At 36.8% G+C, this 24887-nt stretch overlaps 1 protein-coding gene across 1 annotated transcript; it reads left to right on the top strand.

Annotated features, from left to right (window-relative positions):
• The first annotated feature begins 253 nt into the window (after positions 1–253).
• On the top strand, positions 254–11430 carry LOC590832 (sulfotransferase 1C4). The gene is made up of 7 exons (XM_011681904.2): positions 254–364; positions 1001–1154; positions 2209–2465; positions 3642–3759; positions 4251–4348; positions 5707–5890; positions 10083–11430. The coding sequence occupies exons 1-7, from the start codon at positions 356–358 to the stop codon at positions 10190–10192; spliced, it is 930 nt and encodes a 309-aa protein (XP_011680206.2). The 5' UTR covers positions 254–355; the 3' UTR covers positions 10193–11430.
• Positions 11431–24887: the final 13457 nt, after the last annotated feature.

Genomic DNA, 24887 nt, shown 5'->3' with positions numbered 1-24887 from the left:
CAAGTCAAAACAGGGCAAATAACCAAATCACTCGATCAAAGTCTAGGATTGGTCGTATTTGCATGCCTTTGCACACGTTGTTGGTCAATCCTTTTATTTGCACATTTTCTAGCAAATAAATAGACAGCACTTTATCTCATATTAATATGATAGATGTTGGTTTGAACATTGGCCTGCCGATTACGTGATATCTATTTTTATTCCGACTTGAGAGGTAAATTCTTCCCGCACTTTAGCACTTTAGCTCATAGATGTTGGTTTGAAGATTAGCATACTGTATACGTGATAGTCATTTTGAAATTTCAATTCGCTAGCCGACGCGGCTAAGTTCTGCACTTGTTAATTCCTTTCTTCCATGCAAAAGGTAAGCTTTATTGATGGTGGGTTTTTAAAAAATATCAGTAACAATTTGAGTCGAAGTAAGATACGTGTCTGCTAATTTTTTTATTCATTTGGCAATCATTTTATGGTGGAGTGGAGTCATACTCATTTGCAAAGGTTTAGGACCACCCATATAATACACACTAACTTAAAAATGTTCAAACAAACAAAAGTAATAATACATAGCAACCTATTCATTGATATAAAGACAAGAGATGGTGCTTACACTAACAGCCTTGATCTTTCGACGAGAGATAGAGAGATCCTTCAGAACGATTCTCAGAATGATAGGGTCATATCAGTACCGTGTAGGAGTTTATTCCTTAAATGCATTTAAAGCAGCTGGGCTAAAGCCAATGTGATATTATTTTGTATGTGCATTGAGCGATTCCTGGAATGAATAGGTGCGGAATATAGTAGATTTCATTATTAGTAGTAGTAATAACAGTAGTATTATTTATATCATCATCACTAATATAATTATTATAATAACTACTACTACTAGTAGTAGTAGTAGTAGTAGGCCTACTGTTGTTATCATTCGTACTGCTGTTTTTGTTTTATTGTAGTTGTTGTTCAACACTGTATTATTATTATTGTTATTATATCAATTCTGTAGATGGCTAGGAACGAGAACGTTCCGCAAATCGGATCTGAGCACGAGTACAGAGGTATAAGATATCCCAACGTCGTCCTGGATTCCAGTATCGACCGGATAAAAACATTTCAAGTGCGAGAAGATGACATCTGGGTTGTGACATATCCTAAATCAGGTGAGGGTTGGGAGGTATAATTGATTATTGGAAATAAAGACAGGAGGGCTCGTAATATGCAATTGAGTTAACTTTCTTTTTGTTAGTGAACATGCCTTCGTATACTTAATTCTCTTCTCAGTTTTTCTTCCATTTTCTATTTTTTCTTTGCTATCAACGTTCTGTTATACAATATGCAATTTTTATAAAAAATATCTATAATGTTCTCTCAGTAACTGTGTTAGCTTATTATGGGCGTTCCCAACTCAAGCTATGCTTTTCGGGTTTTCGTCCCCTTCTGTTATCTGAATTATGTACTGTATACTCTATGTTGAAATCGTTGTTACATATATTATATATTAATATTTATATATAAATTGTGTTTCATATTGTACTGTTGAGAGGGAAATAAATGTTAATAAATAAATACAAATACAAAGCCTCTAGCACACGAGGCGTATTGTCACTGACGTATGACTGCGCCAGCGGATGGCACAGTGTCTGACGCGCTTTCAGAGTACTTTCGTACACCAAAATGTAATTAAACGGTTCAAACATTGCGTCGAGTAACTGGTGTACTTACTCAAGTTTCTTCAGTGGCTCGAGTCATCACCATCTTCATCATCTGGTCTGGGCCTATAGCTTAGGATGTGTTGATGCTGAGTGGTAGATTCTTTACATCTTCGATGTTGACGTGAATAGAGGCATTTCTGGATACGGGCTACGTAGTAGGTCAGGACAGGACGAAGAATCCTTTTCCTCATGTAAAATGGACTTCCACCTTTTCTAGACCCTCAGAGATGAGGTGATATCCACTTTTAGCGTTTAGATGCCGACATTATCTGTCCGCCTGGATTTGCTTTATCGCCAAAGGGGCCTTCGGCTTATCTCCTAATATCAAAGACAGATGGTGTCTAATAACATCTCATAACATTACCAATGAATATCATCGCTTTATCATCAAAATGCAAATGTATTATATATCGTTCGTTCGATTCAATTTATTGGCAGAAACACACAAAATAATATAATGTTGTGGGCCGATATGGTTATCATGTTCTTCTCCCAATTACAGGAACCCACTGGATGATGGAGATCGTTGGTCTTATCCTTAGCGATGGGGATCCAGATCAAATCAATCGATCCCTCTACTCATCCCCCGCAGAAATGATATGTACGGATCAAGATTTTCCCACTTCTAAGGAGGAAGAAAAGTTACATCCTCTAGACATGTCTCCATTCTTGGATGTCATTGAAAAAGCGCCCTCTCCCAGGGTCATTGTGAGTCACCTGAACTTTGACCTTCTGCCTCAAGACCTACTGAAGGCCAAGGTTCGTTCTGTTTTGGTACTTGTCCTTTTTACTGTGTACGCATGCTTAGAATCGGGTCCGTGGAGTGGTTTGATCAGGCCTTGGCTTGCAAAAGGCTGGGGGAGTTTTGTTTTGCATGTATTATGTTGTTCAGCAGAATGATGGTCAGGACTCCTTGCACCAAAGATTCTGGTAAGATCAAAAAAGGGTTGTAGCGTCACGTGGCTTTTGCCAACTAGTCGCTTTGGGAATATTCAGGCTTTAACTGCAAAATACATGTTTGTATCAGTGCAATTTTTGTTATTAGACCATGGACTCTTCTACAGATGGACCTATAATGAGAGTCTTTCTTTGATCACATCATGACCACCGCCACCTGATAATATGTGTGTTGTTGAGGACATTGATTTCACGCGAAAATGTTGATTATGTAATCACGCATGTTCACAGACAAATGAACCTTTTACATTTCTTCAGATTCTTTTCGCCGGGCCAGGGCCCAGAGTGTAGTTTCAGGGGAAATATCGTGACGAGACCAGTTAGAGGAGCAGTGAACCCCAAATTATGACAATTTGTATGATATTAGATTGATTATCAAAGAAGTGGACACTGGTGGACATACATCTGGACTTGCCAAATTTTGAAAAACACATATTCTTTACTGTCCTATTACCTTCTACTCCTTGGAAATGGATAGGATAAGTTTTAAAATCATTGTGTTACAACCAAATTTACAGGTTTCTCTTGTAAACTACTTCTAATTTCCTATCGAAAACTTCATATACGTCAGTATTCATAATTTATGTGCGCCTCAACTGCACATGCATTTTCGTGATTTTAAGCGATTCAGTTTATTTTGCGTAGGCATTTTGTAGATTCTTCGAGGCACAGTTTGGTTTTTGTTTTGCCTGTTTGGCGGCGGTCTTGATGAGACCAAAGCTTCGAAGCATGTTTGAAATGTCATTATGATACTTTTGACAGAGTCAGGTGCATGAATGTATTATGGTACCGATCAGTGTCCATTTGTAGTAAGTCCATGATTAGACTAAGTTTTAGATGAGTTCAGGATTAGTCCTAAGAGCCAAGCAAATCGGAAATTAAAAAATAAATTCTTATAAATGCAAAAATTACCTGTCCATTTTCATACTCTCTAAGTATATGATTATTATCTTTTATCTCAAATTATCATATTTGTAGGTTGTTTACGTTGCCCGCAACCCCAAAGATGTCATTTTGTCGTATTTCAACTTCATAGGGAAGAACCCCGCTCTACCTTTAACCTTGGACAAGGCAATCAAGAACTTGGTGTCTGGCGGTAATCATTGTTATTGTTCTATAAGGCCCGTGGTACACGAGGCACTGACATAGGACTGCATCAGCGAATGAAACTTTTTTTTTTGACGCACCACGATATCGTACAGGTGCAATGGGCATTCCAACTCATAAAAGGGAGGGCGACGCGGCTAGGGGAATATATGGATGTTAGGTGGAGAATCACCCGGGTTGGGGTATATGTTAATTAGTACGATTACTTATTGAAGTGTAATAAATGTTTCTTTAAGATCTATCTACTGATGCCCAGACTACAGGATATAAGCCCATCAGAAGGTGTAAAATTTATATTAATACTAAAATGGTGGATAATGGATGGGGAAACTGTAACTTTCTTAACCAATTGGTATTATCCTTATTGGTATCCTCCTACGATGTAATCCACGACAATAAATGAATTTACCGCATCAACTGAATTTCTGTTAAATGTTTGTTCATGTCTCGTTTTGTTTGCTTGTTTATTTTCTCTTCTAGAAATGCACTGGGGTCCTTGGCCAGAACATGTACGCCGATTCTGGGATCATAGAGACCATGATAATGTAAATTTTGTTTTCTACGAGGATCTGAAGAAGGTATGGTTCATTCAAAATTTCAAGACCTAATGACAGTTTAAGAATAAATAAGTAGTTTTGTATTAATCATGATCATAAAAACACAACAAAAACACTTTTGTGCATAGGTCATATGAGATTTGATAGTCTGTCTCTAACCCCCCCTCTCTCTCTCTCTCTCTCTTTCTATGTTACCATTCATGCACTCATTTCCCATGTAAATTTCCCGTCGCAAAACTATTGAAGTGTTGTTATCTATCATCTTAATTATTACATATACAGTGCGAGTCAAAAAAAGGTTTACACCTAGAAAATTGCTAATAAGTTTTAAAATCATCTATGAACAGTAAATAAGTATACATTTTATGAAAGAGTGTTTTATCCAGAATCATTTAGTATCATTTTGTATGTATTTACGCTTGGAAGAACAGGAGGCATTGTTTGCGCCAAATTTGCTTAATAAGCAAATTTGTGATGTTTGAATAACCAATTGGGATTTGGGTATTAATTCGGTCTTTGCAGATCATGATTAAGATGATTGACAGCATTTGTATGGCGCAATATATCTGTTTCAAAAAACATTCAAAGGCGCGAGCTCCTCCAATAAATTTAGCATTTAAATGTCTGAAGGAAGATGTGAGTTTTGAGTGAAGCTTTGAAGTGGTCAAAATTAATCATGCCACATATATATCAAATATCGAATATCAACCAACCTTTGTGGGCGTGTGGGTGTGTGACTTTGCTTCTGCAAAAGTCATATGCAACGCATTTCATTTGATAAATTTAATTCATTCTCTCACTTCGCTAATCCCAACATCACCTTGGCGCAAGTCGGTTTTTGCGCTCTCGCAAACAATGCCTCCTGTTCATCCAAGCGTGAACACATACCACACAAAAATGACACCAAATAATTTGGAATAAAACACTCTTTCATAAGATGTATAATAGTTTACTGTTCATAGATGATCTTTTTCTTCATAATTAGCAATTTGCTAGGTGTACACTTTGTTTTAACTTACACGGTAGAGGATATGCAGTACCTCTATTTAGTCTTGTGGTAAGGTTTTGTCCGAAAACATTCGTCTTTCAATCCTCCTGGTTGTACACAAGCAAATTGATAAGTGCTCTCATTATATCAATTGGAAGTCATATCAAATAAATTGACCACTATACCACTGTTCTCCTCTTCAGACCAGAGACATAGGGTCAGGGAGCACAATCTTGACCAATAACTATGTTGCCGAGCTGTTTATCCATACGATCGTTGGTATATTACGTTTGCCTTAACATAATACGAACTTATGAATAGACAAAAAACTAGGTTAGTAATGATTGAAAGCTCAGTTTTTATATAACGCAGGAATCGTTTTTTACCTCAGGAACCGGCAAAGTACATTCAGAAAATCGCATCTGGTATCGGTCGCCCTCTATTGGAGGACGTCCTACGTCGGGTTGTTAAATTCAGCCATATTGACGCACAGAAAGAAACCTTCAAGAAAATGGCGGAAAGCGGGAAAGAAAATCTTGTGAAAGGAGCCGGCGAGTACTCTTTCATTAACAAAGGTAAATATATTGTTTTAGGCCTAATGAAGACACTGTGGTTATCTCTGTTTTAATACAATCCAAATAATTCAACCACGCACGCACACAAACGATCACGAATTTACGCACACACACGCACATGAATTTACGCACAATTTTTTTTTTTTTTAATTTTTTTTTTTAACAATTTTGTTTTATTTCTCCAGATGTGTAATACAACCCATGACATACAATTGAATAAAATAAACGTGTTCAATATTGATGCTTTTACATAAACATAATTAAACACAAACTTATTTGCAGTATAATATAACTTAACAACAAAGTAAACGTATAAGTACCTAAACATAATATGTCAATTGTAAATGTTATTTACTTATATATTACAAAAAAAAAAACAAATCTGGAGATAATTTTACTGAAACAATCCTGCCCCCTCCCTGCCCCCTACATCACACAGACATACTCACCCTCTATCACACAAACATACTCACCCACTCACACACATACTCACCCACCCACCCACCCACCCCCCCCCCACACACACACACACACACACAGTACTCACTCAGTGGATGTCTGCCAACATTCTCAACTTAAGAAAAATATACTAAATAAGTTATCCAGGCCGCAAAATCGAGTTACGCTTTTAACAAGCTCACGGTGGAGAAGAAAGCAAATCTTAATTAATCTTAAGCTGCTCCCACTTTAAAAAATGTGATCCTAGCTTTCCCATTTTAATTGCTATTTTCTTTTCCTCATCCCTATACTTAAAAATGCTTTTTTTCATCTTTTCTAAAGTTAGTACTCGCCCCCCCCCGATCTTGACATAAATGTAACATACTTCACCATGAAAATGATAGTATTACACATTTTTATTCTATATGAACTACCTACCAACCCAACAAATATATCTCGCCATTCTAAATCTTTAATTTCATCTAACTCAAAAAGTTGTATTAAAGCCTGCCATAACCTTTGAACGCTCCCACAAGATAAAAATAAATGTTTGTATGTTTCTATTTCCTGCTTACAAAACGAACATAAATTATCACCAACAAAACCAAATCTATGAAGATGCTCATTAGTGTATATGGCTCCATGCAATAATTTAAATTGAAATTCACGTTGTTTTCTAATGAGTATAGTAATTCTTGGTCTCACAAATATTTCTTTTAATTCTTTATCTATAAAATCATAATCATTTTGCCCATCCCTTACCTGCAAATCATACGTTCGCTGCAGTGCTTTGATGAAATAATCATAGATTGTTCTTGAACCCACATCCACAAACTGTATTTTTTTACTAGAAATATGGAAATAAGTATTAAAGCTTATCAAATCAACCTCGAGGAATTCTATTAACCCTGAATCATCCTTCCATAACCTGGGTATCGCATCATAAATATCAATAATCATAAGCAAATTATTACCTTTCATACCGAGGTTCATAAAATATTTAACAGGCTTAACATGACCTTTCTCAACCAAATGATTCAGTTGAACAATCCCTCTTTCAAACAAGTACCTATCAAATATACTTTTTCCATTTATACATATATTCTGATTATTAAAAATAATTGGATTAATATAACCCTCCAAATATCTTAAATTACTTGTCTCTTGCCATGCTTGCAACATTTCCATATAGTATGGTGGAATATCTAAAACGAGTTTAATCTTGTTTAAATCATAATCACATAAAAAAATAAATCTACCACCCACAAACTGTAAGCAATGATCAAAAAACAATTTCCATCCCAAACTTTTCTCTCCATATAAAAGACGTTTTATCCACATTATGCGCTGTATTTTAACGGACATTTCAAAATTAATCATTCTTAATCCTCCAAAGTCATAATCCTGATACATTATTGCCCGTTTAATTCTATCTTTCCCCCTCCATATGAATTCAAATGAAATTTTTGCAACTTCTTTATATACCCAATGAGGGACAATAACGAGAGATGAAATATAATTTAATTTTGAAAGCGCATAAGTTTTTAGCAAATGTATTTTACCCATAATAGTTAAATCTCTTTGTTTCCACCATACAAGCAATTTTTTTATTTTACTTAGAATTTCTTTATAATTCAAATCATCTTTTAAACTTCGATCTAATGAATAACTAACCCCTAAAATATGTATTTCCTTAACCAAATTTCCAAATAAAGGCCCATCAGGTTTGTTCTCATCCTCACCCATCCACATAAAATGTGTCTTTGTTTTATTCACTTTAAGACCACTAATTTTTTCAAATGATTCAAAAATATATTGCAACCTTCTAACCGAATCAATATCCTTCAAAAATATTGTCATATCATCTGCATATAACACTTGCCTAATTTCAGATTTTCCAAATGTAATCCCTTTAATACCGTTGTCCCTCCTTACTGCATGCGCCAAAATTTCGATGGCAACCAAAAACAAATATGGCGATAATGGATCCCCTTGCCTTACTCCCCTTTCTATTTCAAAATACCCCGTGGAGTGACCACCGTTCATAACACAACTACTTATCCCTTTATACAATAATTTTACCCAAGAGCAAAATGAATCTCCAAAACCGAACAATTTCAATATTTGAAATAAATATCTATGAGATACAGAGTCGAAAGCTTTCTCAAAATCCACTGCACACAAAAACCCTTTCCCTTGTTCCCCATAATGCATAGAATAAAATAACATGTCATCTATCATTCGTACAGCTTCCCCAATATTTCTATCTTTTATATATCCAACTTGATCATGATGAATTATTTCATTTAAAACCTCTTTCATTCTTTTTGCTAGAACTTTAGATACAATTTTATAATCTACATTCAAAAGCGTGATGGGTCGATAATTTTTTATATGGATTGCGTGGCCGTGTGCGTGGCCATGCACACGGCCACGCCACGCACACGGCCACGCAATCGCGCACACCCCCTTACACACACACACACACACACACACACGCGCACACGCACACACACACACACACACACACACATATATATTTATATATATTTTACTAAAGGCGTCATTAGAGGGACATTTGGAGTGAAAAAATGATTCATTAAGTAGACATTGTCATTAGGAGGACAATTTAATGTCCTTTTAACGTTTTTTACGTTTTATTTCTCATATAAGGCCCCATTTTTTCATATATCTCTCTCTATATATGTAATAACCCTACATGTTGTATTGACGGGGCATCTATATATAACCATAAATTGTACATTAACCTGACATCATAAAAACGATATGTTACCCTACCCTAACCCTAAACCCTAAACCCTAATTCTAAAATTCAAAGCAATATAACTAATTAAACTAATGACTAATGAATAAACCTATTGTTTCTTGGGAGGCCTTTAAGTTTCCCCTGCCTGCAAACGTACGTAGAGGGCAGTAATTCTATTGTTCAATCGTTAACATGCCACGTCAATTTCCTGCTAATGACCATGTCTACTTAATAACTCAATTTTTAAACTACATATGTCCTTAGCAGGACATTTTCGTGGCCTGTTAACGATTGAACAATAGAATTACTGCCCTATATGTACGTTTGCAGGCAGAAAAACTGATATGACTCCCAAGACACAAGATGTCATGTTAATACAATATGTTAGGTTATACATATATATATATATATATATATATATATATATATATATATATAAGTAAATATATATATTTATATTTTTTGAGGATCATCTAGAAGAAAACAACACATTTTAAAACACAAAGACATTTAGTGAAATATAGGCTTACTGTCATAAATATCCAGTCACACCAACGCTTCTAATTTTCAGAGAATCATTATCAATGTAGTGTACACAGATATTCAATGTATGTATAATCAAGTATTTGGTATCTATGTCCAATCCATGTTCAATGAAGTGTAGACTACTGCGGCCCCACAATTGCACTTATAATTTGTGATTTAATTAAGAAAATGGATTAATGGTGCACAGTAATCATTTCAAGATGTATTGCAGACAGACAATGGTAATTTCGTATTTTGTTTTTGTTTGTATGAATTTGTTCGGGTTTGTTGGTAGTTCACTCGTTTGGGTTTTCTTTAGCCTGGGGCAGTGTGCATGAATGAAATGTATACCAACAAATGAATAATGTCTATTTCAATATAGCATATACTTCAATCCTTGATAGAATTGTTAAATGTAATGATGATAATATACTTTTATTTAATACATTTATTCAAATACAGGAATAAGTGGTCGCTGGAAAACCCACTTCACCGTGGCACAGAACGAAGCTTTTGATGAATGGTATAAAAACAAGATGACAGACACCGATCTCAAGTTTGCATTTGAGTAACCGAAACTCATTCAAATCTGTTTTGTAGATACCAATGAATCATTTCCTTATTAAAGGAATTAACTCTACTTAATCTGAGGGATTTATTGTATATTTGCCAATTAATATACAAGATTCCCCACCAAAATGTATGAGAGAGGTATAAACCAAGAATGATGCACAGTTTCTCAGCACGACTTGAATCACCGTTTTCTTTATACGTTAGGTTTCCTTTGATTACATAATTCATGCATTGTGTGCAACGGGTTTTAGTGTACTGATGTTTGATAACTCTAGACTTGATTCAGTTTCGACCTCAAAATTGCCTTAGAATTTAGAAATACATTATATTTTTTATCATTCAATGTTAAACTCGTAATAATATATTTGTTTGTAGTATTATGAGTGTATATTTGAACTGCGCCCCCTCCCCCGATAATAAAGTACGTAGAAAAGGAGACTGTAGAGGGATAGAGATAAAAGGGAACACGGAATGTGGGTATTTGGAAGATCACATCACTAAATTTGAAGACTCTACCGTTTTACCTATTTGAGCCACATAGCTAGAGTCCAGTGTCATCTCCCTGCCTCATATGACAGGAATCGCGCTACGTCTCCTTGTTGGTTAGGATGTCCGTTGGTTGTGGTGTGAGTGTGTTTGTGTTTTAGTAAAAAGTCTCACATCTGTCGTTAAAGGAAAATGTTCGATAAATGTTTTATTCAAAAAAATATATAATTGATGTTTCCCTAATGTATGTAATTTATAACAAATATATTTTTGAAATAATCAAACCCGATGTTTACTGAAACACTGGCTAAATCAAAAGGTGATGATAAATGTATCTCGAGGATTTATCATCACGTGCATTGAACAATGCACGTTCTATTTCTCCCCCTTCTCTCTCTCCCTCTATCTCTCGCTCTCTCTCCCTCCAACTCTCTCTCTAACTCTCTCTCTCTCTCACACACATACACACACACACACACACATTCCCCCTCTCTCTAATTCTCGCACTCATTATAAATGTATCTATAAACTCTCTCTCTCTATAACTCCCTCCTCTCTCTCTCTCAGCTAAAATCGATTTAATATTGATTGCTCTGCATTATCAGTCAAAGTTAAATGTATAAAGTATAAGTATTATTGTGCGAACCTACATCTAACAAGCTTTGCTTTAAAGTAGGTTCGTTTTTCCATTTCTTGTAATTAAATCATTTTGCATTACAATGACTATAAAACAATGTCAAAGATATTTCAATGCTCATTTGTGTTATATCAATCATTACGTTTATTGTTTAATATTGTTTATATTATGTGAAAAGAAATTAAAATAAATTTGCTCTGTATAGAGCTACTACTACTACTACTATTAGTCCTACTACTACTACTACTACTACTACTACTACTACTACTACTACTACTAAAGGATGAACCCTTTACATTGAACCATTCAAACAATGAAATACGCCGTAATACACCGTACGCCTTAATAACATTTCTTTTTTTCAAATATCTTTCATTTAAAAAATACTTTTGTGTACATGTTGGTTATCGAACTAGAATAAAACGCTAAGCAGACAATTGTAAACAATAAAGTATGTTTAATGCTCGAATTCATTTAAGTCTGAATTCAGTTCCCCCCCCCCACCCCCTCCCTCCCGCGCGAAGTGCAAGCTTTGAGGTTTCATTAAATTATTATAGAGAAAGAAGACGATTCGTCATGTAATACTTGTCTGAATTTCAAAATGTTCTTTATCTGCTCCTTTTTTCCTTAGGTCCTCTTCCTTTTTTCTCCTCTTTTTTTTGTTTTTTTTTTCTTTTTTGGCCGGCGTTCTGGGGGAACCGCCACCACCGCCCCCGGAAGCTCAGGGGTTTTAGGCTTTTGATTACCGTCAGATGAACATACTTGTATACCTTATTTATTTTGTGACAATGGCAGGACACTAATTAGGGTGAGGTCCAGCGGGCGGAGCTCCCAGAAGTTCAGGGGTTTTAGGCATTAAATTACCGTCAGATTAGCATCCAGGGGTCCGCCTCAGGGCCCTAAGCGGGGTCCAAGGGGCAAAGCACCGGAAGTACAGGGGTTTTAGGCATTTAATTACGGTCAGATGAGCATTTTTTGATACCTTATTATTTTGTGACAATGGCAGGACACTATAATTATAGCGTGGGGTCCAGAGGGCGGATCCCCCAGAAATCAAGGGTTTTAGGCATTAAATTACTGTCAGATGAGCATCTAAGGGCCCGCCTTAGGGCCCTAGGCGGAATCCAGAGGGCAGAGCCCCTGTAAGCTGAGGGGTTTTGGGCATTTAATCACGGTCATATGAGCATATTTTGATTCCTCATTATTTTGTGACACTGGCAGTTAACTATTCTTTCCTTTTTGCTCTCTTTCTTTCTATTTCTCTTTAATATACTTATTCAAAAAAAGTTTGGGAGGGGGGGGGGGCTCGAGTTTTCTGATCCCCGCCGTTTCTCGGGTCCTGACATGAAGGCAACTCAACAAAACATTTTTCTTGCCTGAGTGCAAATTTAGGAATTTGTCATTTTCCAAAAAACGCATGAAAAAGTAAAATTTACTAAAAAGTGTGGAAAAATCTCGGAAACTATGTCATTTCAGCATTATTTGTAAATCACCGTTATGGAATCAACCATAAACCACGTTTGAATGTTATTTTCTCCAAGTCCCCCTCCCCTATCAGTACGCCAGTGCCCCCTCACCCCGATCCCCACGTTGTTGGCGGGATTAACCGCAACTGATCTCCCCTTCTTTTCACCCTTTTTTTTTGTTCCCTTTCGCTCTCCTCTTCCCTTTTTCCTCCCTTCTCTCTTTTTTTTAGTGGGGGGTTGGGGAGGCAAGGGCCCTTTGCCCCCCCCCCCCCAGATTCATAAATTGTTGGCGGGAAAATTGCAACTGATATCCCCCTTATTTTCTTTTCTTCTTCCTCTATTTTCCTTCCCTTTATCTGCTCTTTTTTTTAAATTTCCCTTTCATTCCTTCTCTCTTATTTTTGTTATGGGGGGGGGGGGGGAGGGTGGGGGCGGGGAGGCAACAGCCTGCGACGCAAAGCCCTTTCGCGCTCCGGTTTCCTTCTTCCTCCTTTTCTTTTCTTCTTCCTCCTCTTTCTTTCCCTTTCTCTCCTTTTCCCCTTTCCCTTCTTTTCCTTCTCTCTCTATTTTTTTTTGCGGGGGGGGGGGGGCAAGGCCCGCTCGACCCCCTGGATCCGCGCCTGAGAGAAAGAGAGAGAGAGAGAGGGGGTTGAGCTTTTATTGGATCATCACAGAGTGCACAGACCCATGCAAGGAACCATCTCTATTGAATTCACCATAATACCTTCATTGTTACTACTATTATTGTTTGCTAGTGTAATGTTTATTGAAATGTAATAAATATGTTGACTTTTAGTTTTATATCGAACTGTTTATTATATTTTGTCTAGAATCATGTTGGCATTTTGTTTTTATCTTAAAACGCTTCCATGTACCATAAAAGGTGCTCAAGGCGTTCCAATATTTGGCCGCATGCATTAAAAGTAGCAATGTTTTCAATTACATAAACAAGCAGTTGCTGTCAAGCAAAATATCAAGCCCAAGCAATCGCTTGAATCTGTATCAGTGCATAACATTTTGCTTGTGCTCAAAGCTTTTGCTTGCCTTTCTTAACGTACAATTTTGTAAGGTTTCAACAATATTTACTTATGGCATTGTTACACCGGCCCACCTGACTCATACTTGATTGCAGAGAGAAGATGTAGAAAAAATGCCTTGCTAAAAGACATACGTGACAAGACAGGGCTAGGCATGTTTGTATACCCAGGGGAGTCTTGTCAGCATTAACACTGTTCTTCCTGAGGGCCCTACCCCAAGTGCAATATATAATCTTAACTTTACCCTGGATTAAGCCTGCTTACCATAATGTGCTCTGGAAGGAATTCAATGAAGGATTTACTTGACATAGGAAAGTATAAATCAATGCCGTGGCAGGAATTCGAACCCCGAATCATATAATCCCTTGTCCGTTGCCTTGTCGACAAGTCTAAGAAAAAAGACTAATATAAGACCAGTATTGGAAACGCCCCAAATTCCACAAAATGAAACGGAAGCTCTTATTACCAATCATGTGAAAGAATATGTTTTGACTAATACATGATGATACAAATTTTGCCGGGAAACCGCCTACTAATTGATATATTTGGTAAATTAGTTTATCTACATGGTCTGTGAGAGATAAACGCACGTGTCGCGCACGTGTGCGTATAGTCCCTTATACATCTTTCTGTGTACAGTGCTTGTAACTTGACGAAGACTGGGCCATATTTCTTATCATTTTGATGATTCCAGAGCCTTGCAGTACACACTAATACTTATGTGCTAGATGATCAACCTTTTCTGATCGATTCCATAACGTTTCTTTCACAATGCAATCGCATGACCATAACTGGTCTTTACCTTTAAGAGCTACTGTAATTAAACCATGGATAGTAGGTCCATGATTAAACGTACTCTTCCTTTTCCATTTAGTATTTCACGAATAAAGATATTAACTCGATATAAATGGCCGGGTTTCCCTGACCTTCCGTATTATTCTTGAGACCAATTAGACAACGGACGAGCTTGATCGAAGAAAGAGAGTGGAAAGAGCGTTCCGACTGAAGATGATAATTGAAATAAAAGTCGTTGTTCAAGGAAACAAACTAATGAAATCACAAGCTCCTTTGCAGTCATATTTTGATGGCAATGGGTAGTGCCCCTAATACTGAGACTTTTTTGCAGAGTGATGTTTTACCTACGTGAAATTCACCATTATTGTTCGCGATAATTGGTAATTCGACCCATTTATCAATTTGTAATTAATTTTCATTTATTCATTTTTGTATTTATGGGGTAGCCCATTTAACATCAGTTAGTCTCAAATGGGGCAAAAAGAAGGTATAACAATGTATTTTCTATGTGTAACAAAGCAAAGAAGTAAAAAAAAAAAATCACTTTACTCTTTGTTGGGCATAGTATGGCATAGGCCTACCGGGGGGAGAGACCTGAGGGAAACAGGGATTCAGTACTCTTTCGCCTCCCAGGCACAGGTAAATGCCAAATACTAAATGGTAATAATAACAATAATAAATTCTAGATCGTTTCTTTCTTCCATCTCTCCTTTTAATTACTGATTAAAGAAATATTTATCATTGCAAAACAGAAAACTACAACAAAACAAAGACGAGAGGTCAATATTGATCACAGTGAGATCGAGACACTGCTGAAAGACGTTAAATCCTCAACGTGTATCATCCGTCAACATCAAGAGTTCAAACCCTTTTCAATGACAAAAAATGATACAAGTAACTATTGTCTTCGCATGCGTATTTTCCATTAACTTTTCACACAATTTTGGAATGAGCGATACGCCATGATGATGCATCTTTATCTATTCCCCCTTTCATTTATGGTATCAAGAGTACGTCACTGAACTGAGCACGTATTTGTAAAAACATACTGACCAATTTCTATATAGGTCAAGAAAACAGCTTAAGAGCGAGAGTTGTAAGCGCGTGCGGACTGAGGATAATGATAATTGAAAAGTGTTTTTATTCAAGATAAAAGGGCAGATAGAATAACTCACTTTCCAGCTATCTTCATGGAAAGATTAATATTGTCTATTCAAACCAACATACAATTCCAGGAGAGATAAAAACACGGTAAGAATGGCTTTTATGTTTTAATTCCCTTTTTGAAGAGATATCCAGTCAAGCTTTAACCTTGTATAGACCTTCAATAACATATCATCATATCGACTAGCTTGATAACAAAACAAAAATTAAAAGGAAAGGTCTTTCAAAGACCATGTTCTGAAATAGTTGTTTTGTAGATTCACTCCGTAAAGGTGATGATACCAACAAAAAAAAGGTCAAATGTGTAAGGACTCATAATATTAAATATATTGATTTTAATTATTAATTTTGAAAAGAAAAAGCATTTTTAAAGATTTGTATTAACATCTGCAATAGCATAGTTAAATTTGATCTTTACTTGCCAGGGCTGAAGAGCAAAATTCTTCGACGGCAACAAATTTTCAATTTTAACAACATATGTCCTTATGTCTACAAATATGCGATCAATTATTTTGGCTTTTGATTTTGTTTCATGACAGCATTCATTGGTACAAAATAGTTGCTTGATATACAATTTTTCTGCATGGAGCGGTTATTAAAGATAAACTCCAGTTCTGGTAAAAAAAAAGAAAATTAATTCTCACAGAATCAAACGAAACTTACACTGAATGTTCAAGATTACAAATAAATGACATGTGCCAAACAATTTTGGAAGAAAATTTATACTGAGTAATGAGCATAGAAAGACAAGGACATCAAGGTAGTACTAGCCCCGACGCTATGTGTGTTGTCTCATATATAGCTTTCTGTGTACAGTGCTTGTTACTTTACCAAGACTCGGTCAAATTTATTATGATTTTAATGACTCCAGAACCTTGCAGTGTACACTAATACTTTCATGCTACATGATCAACTGTTTCTGATCCTTTCCACACCTTTTCTTTCACAATGCAATCGCATTACCAGTACTAAAGTTTATCTTTAAACGCACTGTTTGCACTGTTAATTTTGCTTTGCCATTTTCGTACCATTATTCCAAGGTGCATCGAATACAATGCCAGTTACGGACACAGTACTTTGTCAGATTGGGACCCAGATGAAAGCCACCTCGAGTACAAGGTACCCTGTAGGCAGTACATACTTGGTAACGCGGGCATCGCTCATCATCATGCAGCACCTCGTCTGTGGCTATTTATCGTTACATTGTCATCCACTTCGAACAATAAGCCAGTTTACGGTTGCAGTCTGAGCTTGAGCGGATAAAGTTATTGCAGACTAAATTGTGAAATAAACGGAGACAAAATACTGGATACGTGCTCATGAAAGTTATGCCATCATTATTTATTTATGCACAAGCAGCGCACTCCATGATACACAGGTGGAAATATTCTTTGAAAAGGGGAAACAAAGACTATTTATGTAGCACCTACATCACTGTAGCTAGGAGTGATTATTTCAAAATGAAAAAAGTGCGTCCTCTTCATGTTTTGAATATCTATGGATATTCGGGGTCATTTGGGATATGTGCTAACCGTGAACTGGTCTATTCAACACGCGTATCCTCGTAACGCATCTCGCTGTATCGTCGCGTGTATCATCATTTTGATTCTCTCCATCGGCACCTTCTTCGCCTTCAAAAATGTCGAATCATTCCAGAGTATATGTGACGAAAACTATATTATTTTCACTTGCACATTTGTATCAGTTGGTCTTTGCGTGATTTGCTATGCTACCGTGTACTGGACAATTGCAAACGCTGGGCGTAAAACGATCCTTTCGGTATGTTTAGAACAGCGCATCAGTCAAAATAAGAGCGTCCTGGCTACTTTTGCACTTGTTGTAAGGACAAATGTCGTCTTTTTTTCGCCCGCTCATTTTTAGTTACTTCATTTCCTTTATAAAAGCAAACTGGGTTAGAAACACAAGAACCCGGTACCAAGAACCGTATCTGTGGTTTATCATTAACGTGTTATTTTCAATAAGCCTTTTGAGGGTTAAACGGAATAATAAGTCCAACCATATGCTTACCAATGAGAGAACAGGGGTAAATAGAAGATACCGATGTATTTGTGATTCATGAACGTTTCATAAAACATCTGAATGAAGTAATTAAGTACATGAAGTTTTCATCGTTTTTAAATGAATATATTAAGATGATGACTGACGGTTTTGAGATAATACCAACAAAAAAGGGTCAATGTCTAGTGAGAGAAAATGATATTAAGAACTTTTTTTTTTTTTTTTTTTACTGCGGTACGAATAAACCTTAGATTTCCATAATACAATTTGTTAGGAATTGTTTATCAATGTCACCAAATTTCAAAATCTTGCTTCTCGTTAATTTTTGGACTGATTTTGATCTTCTATTTTCAAGAGATATGTAGTACTTTTAATAAATTAAACTCAAAGCTTGATGACTATTGTAATTGTTCTGATTAATCATGTGTATGCTTTAATAATTAGCTTGAGTATACACGTGTGCCTAAGTTCATATTCCGTTCTATTGCTCAGTACAAATCAATTATTTTCATATAATAGTATTCATTATTAGTTGGCCCTATTTTCTCGGTGAATTTTTGTTAATAGTAGCCAATACCAATTCAGCTCCACTTTCCAAAAAATACGGTGACCTTTAATTAATTATTTAATGAAAAATAACAATAGATGGGCCGGCTGGTTGTGCGTAATATAACCGGTTCCATGACACATGCTCCGCCGACGATTGCTCCGCCGACATTTACTCCGCAAAACGCGACAATTGCTCCGCGACATTTGCTCCGCGACATTTGCTCCGACGTCAAATGCTCCGCCGACAGGTGCTCCGCCGACAGTTGCTCCGCCGACAGTTGCTCCGCCGACAATTGCTCCGCCGACAGATGCTCCGCCGACAATTGCTCCTCCGACAATTGCTCCGCCGACAATTGCTCCGCCGTCAATTGCTCCGCAAAACGCGACAATTGCTCCGCCGACAATTGCTCCGCCGACAATTGCTCCGCCGTCAATTGCTCCGCAAAACGCGACAATTGCTCCTCCGACAATTGCTCCGCCGACAATTGCTCCGCCGTCAATTGCTCCGCAAAACGCGACAATTGCTCCGCCGACATTTGCTCCGCCGACATTTGCTCCGCCTGAAGCGACACTTGCTCCGCCGACATTTGCTCCGCCGTCAATTGCTCCGCCGACAATTGCTCCGCCTGAAGCGACAATTGCTCCGGTGACATTTGCTCCGCCGACAATTGCTCAGACGACATTTGCTCCGCCGACAATTGCTCCGCCGACAATTGCTCCGTCGACAATTGCTCCGCCGACAATTGCTCCGCCGACAATTGCTCCGGTGACATTTGCTCCGCCGACAATTGCTCCGACGACATTTGCTCCGCATGATCGAAGCGACACTTGCTCCGGTGACATTTGCTCCGACGACATTTGCTCCGCCCAAAAAGTGTCACATTAAATACAAATGCTACTAGTACTACGACAAATGCTTCGCCGACAATATTTTTTTTTCACGGGTTGTTTTTGTTTCTTTCTTTTTTTCTTCATTTTCTGAATGCATTTCATGAAATTATGTAAATGAAGTGAAATGAATGAATGTTGATAATGTGGGAGGAAAAAGCAGTTGCCTAAAAGTCATTTCGAATATACTGAAATAACTTTCCATCTATCACTGTACGTCCCACATAATGTACACTAAACACTCATTACATGTCATGGGAAGTTTTTTTTTTTTTAAAGTAGAGCAGCAAGCCACATTCCCCAATACGCGCATACCTCCTAGTTAATTTCAAACAGCTCATCAATATGTAAGACCTGAAATTACCTCAATGAAAGAAGACTAATAACATGAGAGGAAAGAAAAGAGCAAAAAAGACAACCATTTTTTGCTATTCCCCATAATGTTTGATTTAAAAAAATAAAAAATAAAATTATAGCTCCTTACGCAAGTTCTCCGGCGAAAGATAATTACTCCGCTCAAAATCTGTTTCATGTATTACTCATTAGCTGATCCAAAGCTCAAGGCTATCTCTCTCTCTCTCTCTTTCTCTCTCTCCCATGCTCCTCCTTTTTCTGTTTACACCGTTTTCTTGTCTTCTTTGCTCTTTTCTTTCCTCTCATGCTATTAGTCTTCTTTCATTTCCATCACTTCTTCTCTGCTCCCCCTCTCGAGTTCTATTTCTCTCGTGAAATTGAAACGTAAAGTAATACAATCATGTAGTACATTCTTGTTTAGAATAATATTTTCAATAATATCCAGTCCATTTTCTAAAGGTTTCTTTCCTTTAGTTAAGTGTATGTAGCTTAAATATATATATGTTAGTGTGCAAAACATTCCGTTTCATTCGAGGACTTTGTTTTCACTAAATAATTTAAGGGACTCACGAAGCCACCGGAAGAAGAGCAATTGGCTTATCATGAAGAACTAACATCAAACTGCAACAAAATGATTTGTATTAATGTGAATAAGCAGAAAGGCTGCCATCTCATTTTCCCGTCTGAATGGGTTCTCTTCCTTACGTATAAAAGTGCCCTTATTTTCTAAACTTTTTTTTTTATATTTGTGTGTTTATTAAATTTTCAATCATATAAAAATTACATATTTACAAGTCATTGGTAATAATTAGACAAACAAAAAACCAATATGTATAAGAACAACTAACAATAATGAAAGGACAAGAAAGTTATTAAAAAAAAACATAGTAAAAAAAAAAACTGTACACATATAAATCATAGTTTGAACTCCAGTGCATAAAGGGGAGTGAGGGGGCACAGGAATAAGAGTTAAATCAACATGAGTATCATAAGTCAAATCGACATTTCTTAAAATGCGAAACAAGCTTGTTCCTTTTTTTCGCTGCGAAATATTCAATATCTTTTTGTTTCTTTATAAAACTCTTAAAAAGATCAACACTTGGTAAATCCCCCTTACTTATTTTCTAAACTTCCATGATGACCTATTACATTGTATAATGCTTTACCTAGTAAGATGCATTGATCGAGGTAATTTCAGGTATTACATATTGATGAGCTACTTGAAATTAACTAGGAGGTATGCGCGTATTGGGGAATGTGGCTTGCTGCTCTACTTCTTTTTTTAAACTTCCCACGACATGTAATGAGTGTTTAGTATACATTATATGGAACGTACAGTGATAGATGGAAAGTTATTTCAGTATATTCGAAATGACTTTTAGGTAACTCCTTTTTCCTCCCACTTCATCAACATTCATTCATTTCATTTCATCTACATTATTTCAAGAAATGCATTCAGAAAATGAAGAAGAAAACAAGAAACGGAAAAAATAGGTGTAAAGAAAATATTGTCGGCGAAGCATTTGTCGTAGTACTAGTAGCATTTGTAGTTTATGGGACACTTTTTGGGCGGAGCAAATGTCGTCGGAGCAAATGTCGGCGGAGCAATTGTCGCTTCAGGCGGAGCAATTGTCGGCGGAGCAATTGTCGGCGGAGCAAATGTCGGTGGAGCAAATGTCGGCGGAGCAAATGTCGGCGGAGCAATTGTCGCTTCAGGCGGAGCAATTGTCTGCGGAGCAATTGTCGGCGGAGCAAATGTCGTCGGAGCAAGTGTCGCTTCAGGCGGAGCAATTGTCTGCGGAGCAATTGTCGGCGGAGCATCTGTCGGCGGAGCAATTGTCGGCGGAGCAACTGTCGGCGGAGCAACTGTCGGCGGAGCAACTGTCGGCGGAGCATTTGACGTCGGAGCAAATGTCGCGGAGCAAATGTCGCGGAGCAATTGTCGCGTTTTGCGGAGTAAATGTCGGCGGAGCAATCGTCGGCGGAGCATGTGTCGGGTTACCATATAACCAACACGAAAATGCCAACAGAAAAGCCAACATCGGCATTGGCTGAAATACGACGTAAAAGGCGCTATTGCATTTTTTCAACGTTTTTTTTCTTCAAATTATCTAATGTTTGTGGTGGTACACAAGTATTAGAAATTGTTATATTTATGGATATTTCAGCCGTCTCAGAACCGATTTTGATCAAACAAAGATAATTTTCTCATTTTAATTGTATGTTCTTTCAAATTTGACACTTTTTTTTATTTTTATCTTTTTATTATCTCAAAAAAAAAATTGTGTAGCGCCCTCTGCAACAGAACTCAACTATCCCTTTAAATGTTTATTTTTATATCTTATTTAATTTGAATGTTTTTACCGATATAGAAATCAAATTTAAATTAAATAAACAACAAAGGCTTGTTATGATATGACGCATTAAATCCTGTAAATTCTCTGTCTGACGGCTGTCAAAAAGTCACGTGCCTCCGCAACTGTATGCTCGCGTATCGTGAAAATGATGTGAAAAAGATAGGTATTAAAGACTGGATAACATTTCACGACAGCGAGCAGGATTGTGTGGGTGTGTAAGTGTATGTGATGGTGTGTTTGAGTGTGTATTTATTCGAGACTTGACGACGTTTGGTAATCAACTGTGATGGTTTACGTCTTCGGAACAACCCTAAGCGCCTCATTTAGAAGACGCCGGTCATTTTCGGAATGAGTTCTTTCAGAATATGTGTACAGATGACTACAGAAAGCTGGTCACTTGAACAACTCGCATCACCCTAGCCTTTATCTGGGGGCGTAAAACTCGTCGCCAAAATTTTCTTTGATTTTACCATAGACCATTCTGATCTCATGTAGCCTTATCCTGAATCGAACTTGCGATCAGCCGGTAAATATCTGCTTGAGACTCCGTGAAGACATTTTCTATTATTAAATGAAAAAATTATTTAGGTGTCATCCTTTTTGGTCATGTAGCTATCAGCTTGAAATTGGATAGATAATTCAATGCTTGTGCATGTATGTTGTAGAATAATCTTCCCTTGTACCTTTGCTCCTGTGGCCTGCCATCTACTATCAAAACTCGGCTCAACCTCAGACATATCTCAGTATTACACACTGCTTCCAACGAGTCACTATCCTAGTCTCCCCAGGTGAATCCTGAACAGCATATTCAGTCTTCTCAATGCATTTGATGAGGCAACTTGATATGGGCACTTCACACACACATTTTCGAATTGGACGGGATTGTTTTTCAAAATGGGCGAGTGAAAAGACTTCAACTTATTTTTAATGTGATCTTCTTTATCTTGACCTTCTATACAAACTCTGAATAATAGTGTTCCGAAACCAATATCCTGCTACATTCGATTCCAAAATACTTTCACATAACTTACTCTGAAAAATAAGTTTCCAAAGACCGAAGACTTAATCAGACGGTGAAAAAAATTCTCTTTTTTATATACTGCATGATTCTTTTCCTCAAGATTCTGTACATGAAGCACATCGACAATCAGCCATTAGGGAACCTCTGATAGAACCTATCAGTTAAAGGGATGCAAGTCAATATCATTAGCTCAAGGAGATTTTTCTTTTTTATTCGTAATTTTGAAACCGTTTCTTCTAGCGTATTAGCAACCTCTACTATCTCTCTTTCCATTCTGCCTCTCCCTTTCGTCTTGAAAGAAAATATTTCGTTTCCTTGTCATGCTCTTAATGCAGCGAACATCGATAAGAAACCGGCTGAATTATCGATTCATGAATTATTTTTCTTTATCCGAGGAAGAATTTGAATTTGCTTTATATGAAATATCTATATTTGAAATGTCTGACTACGATCAGGAATTATGTTGTTTCATAGGAAGACACATTTATCGATTCCACTGCAAATTTCCAAAGTAACAATACACTGATCCTTAACTTTAAAAAAAGGCAAGACGTTGGAGAGCTGACGACCTTTCGAAAAAGCCGGTGATAAATATGTTTCATAATATATTATTGATAACAAATTGCAACATAAAGAATATGAATTTCACTGAAGACTCATCTTTAATAATAAAATATAACTCTCGCCAAAAGTAAGTCTGTGTTCCACTTTATATAGCTGACTTCTAGGTTCTCATCGAATGATTGTTCGAGCACATTGTGGCAGACTGTTACGAGCAATAGCTGAATTAATTTGGACTACGCAACGACTTTCTTGGCAATACGAAAACGCATTTGGGCGGAGTAAAGTGCGCTTTATGCGTTTAAGTGGAATAGATTACTACTAAATTCCCATCGATAATGATATTCTTGAAACAACCAAACATAAAGTTTACATCCTATATATATATATATATATTGAGCAAATCAGCTCTGTAGCAGTGATACATGAAAAATCCGAGGAAATAATTGTATAAATCAGATATTTCCAGAAAACGTTTTTGAGGGAAAACGCTATTGTGTGCATACAAATCGGGGGAAAAGGGGAAACAATTATTTTTCCTAATGAAAATTTGAAATATCGTCATATCCATTACTTATGTTTCATGGATAGGAATAAAGAATACAGATGGAAATTATGATTATTTCAAAACGTATAAAAGAGTGTTTTGGGACGTGGGTATATTGTCTTCAAGATTCAGACTAATATACGCAAAATATGAATTAAACCCTTCTGCTTTTACCATCATCAAGCATAACATTCCTGATAAAGAATACTGTTTTTCTAGCTCTATTCACCAAACGAAAGGAATAACATGTGTAATTCGTAAAGTAGGATATCCTTTAATCGTCTTAAAGTAGACAAATACTATTTAAAGAAATTCTTAAATATGCACGGGCGTAGATCCCGTTTGGCTGGAGGGGAGGGGGGGGGGGATATGTCCCCACACGTTTTTTTTTAAATACAAATTTCCCTAAAATCCACGGTATCGATAATAATGGTAATAATAATAATAAAAATAATAATCACACTTATAAAGTTATATTTAAAAACACCAGTTTCAAACATTTCTCCACGTCGGAGGGGTAAGCTCCTTCAATTATCCTCCCCCAAATTTGTTTAGACATGCATGGACGATGTGTGCGTAATTGTGTTTGTGTGTTTAGGATCTTCTCTTTTTCTGTACGGAATTGTTTAATGGCATATAAATGAACTGTATTAAGAACATAACAAAAATATACAAAGGGTTCTTTTGGGGGGAGGCGGGGAGGGTGATTTTAGGGGGAAGAGGGAGTTTTACGTGTTTGATGTTATATTGTTTCCATACTGTCATTATTTATCAGATTATTCGAAACGTAGGAGCTTTCTTTTGGTATTATCT

This window comes from Strongylocentrotus purpuratus, unplaced genomic scaffold, assembly GCF_000002235.5.
Source record: "Strongylocentrotus purpuratus isolate Spur 01 unplaced genomic scaffold, Spur_5.0 spur5_scaffold_4, whole genome shotgun sequence".
NCBI lineage: Eukaryota > Metazoa > Echinodermata > Echinoidea > Camarodonta > Strongylocentrotidae > Strongylocentrotus > Strongylocentrotus purpuratus.
Note: the sequence above shows the minus strand (reverse complement) of the source record. Positions and strands in the feature narration are given on the sequence as shown.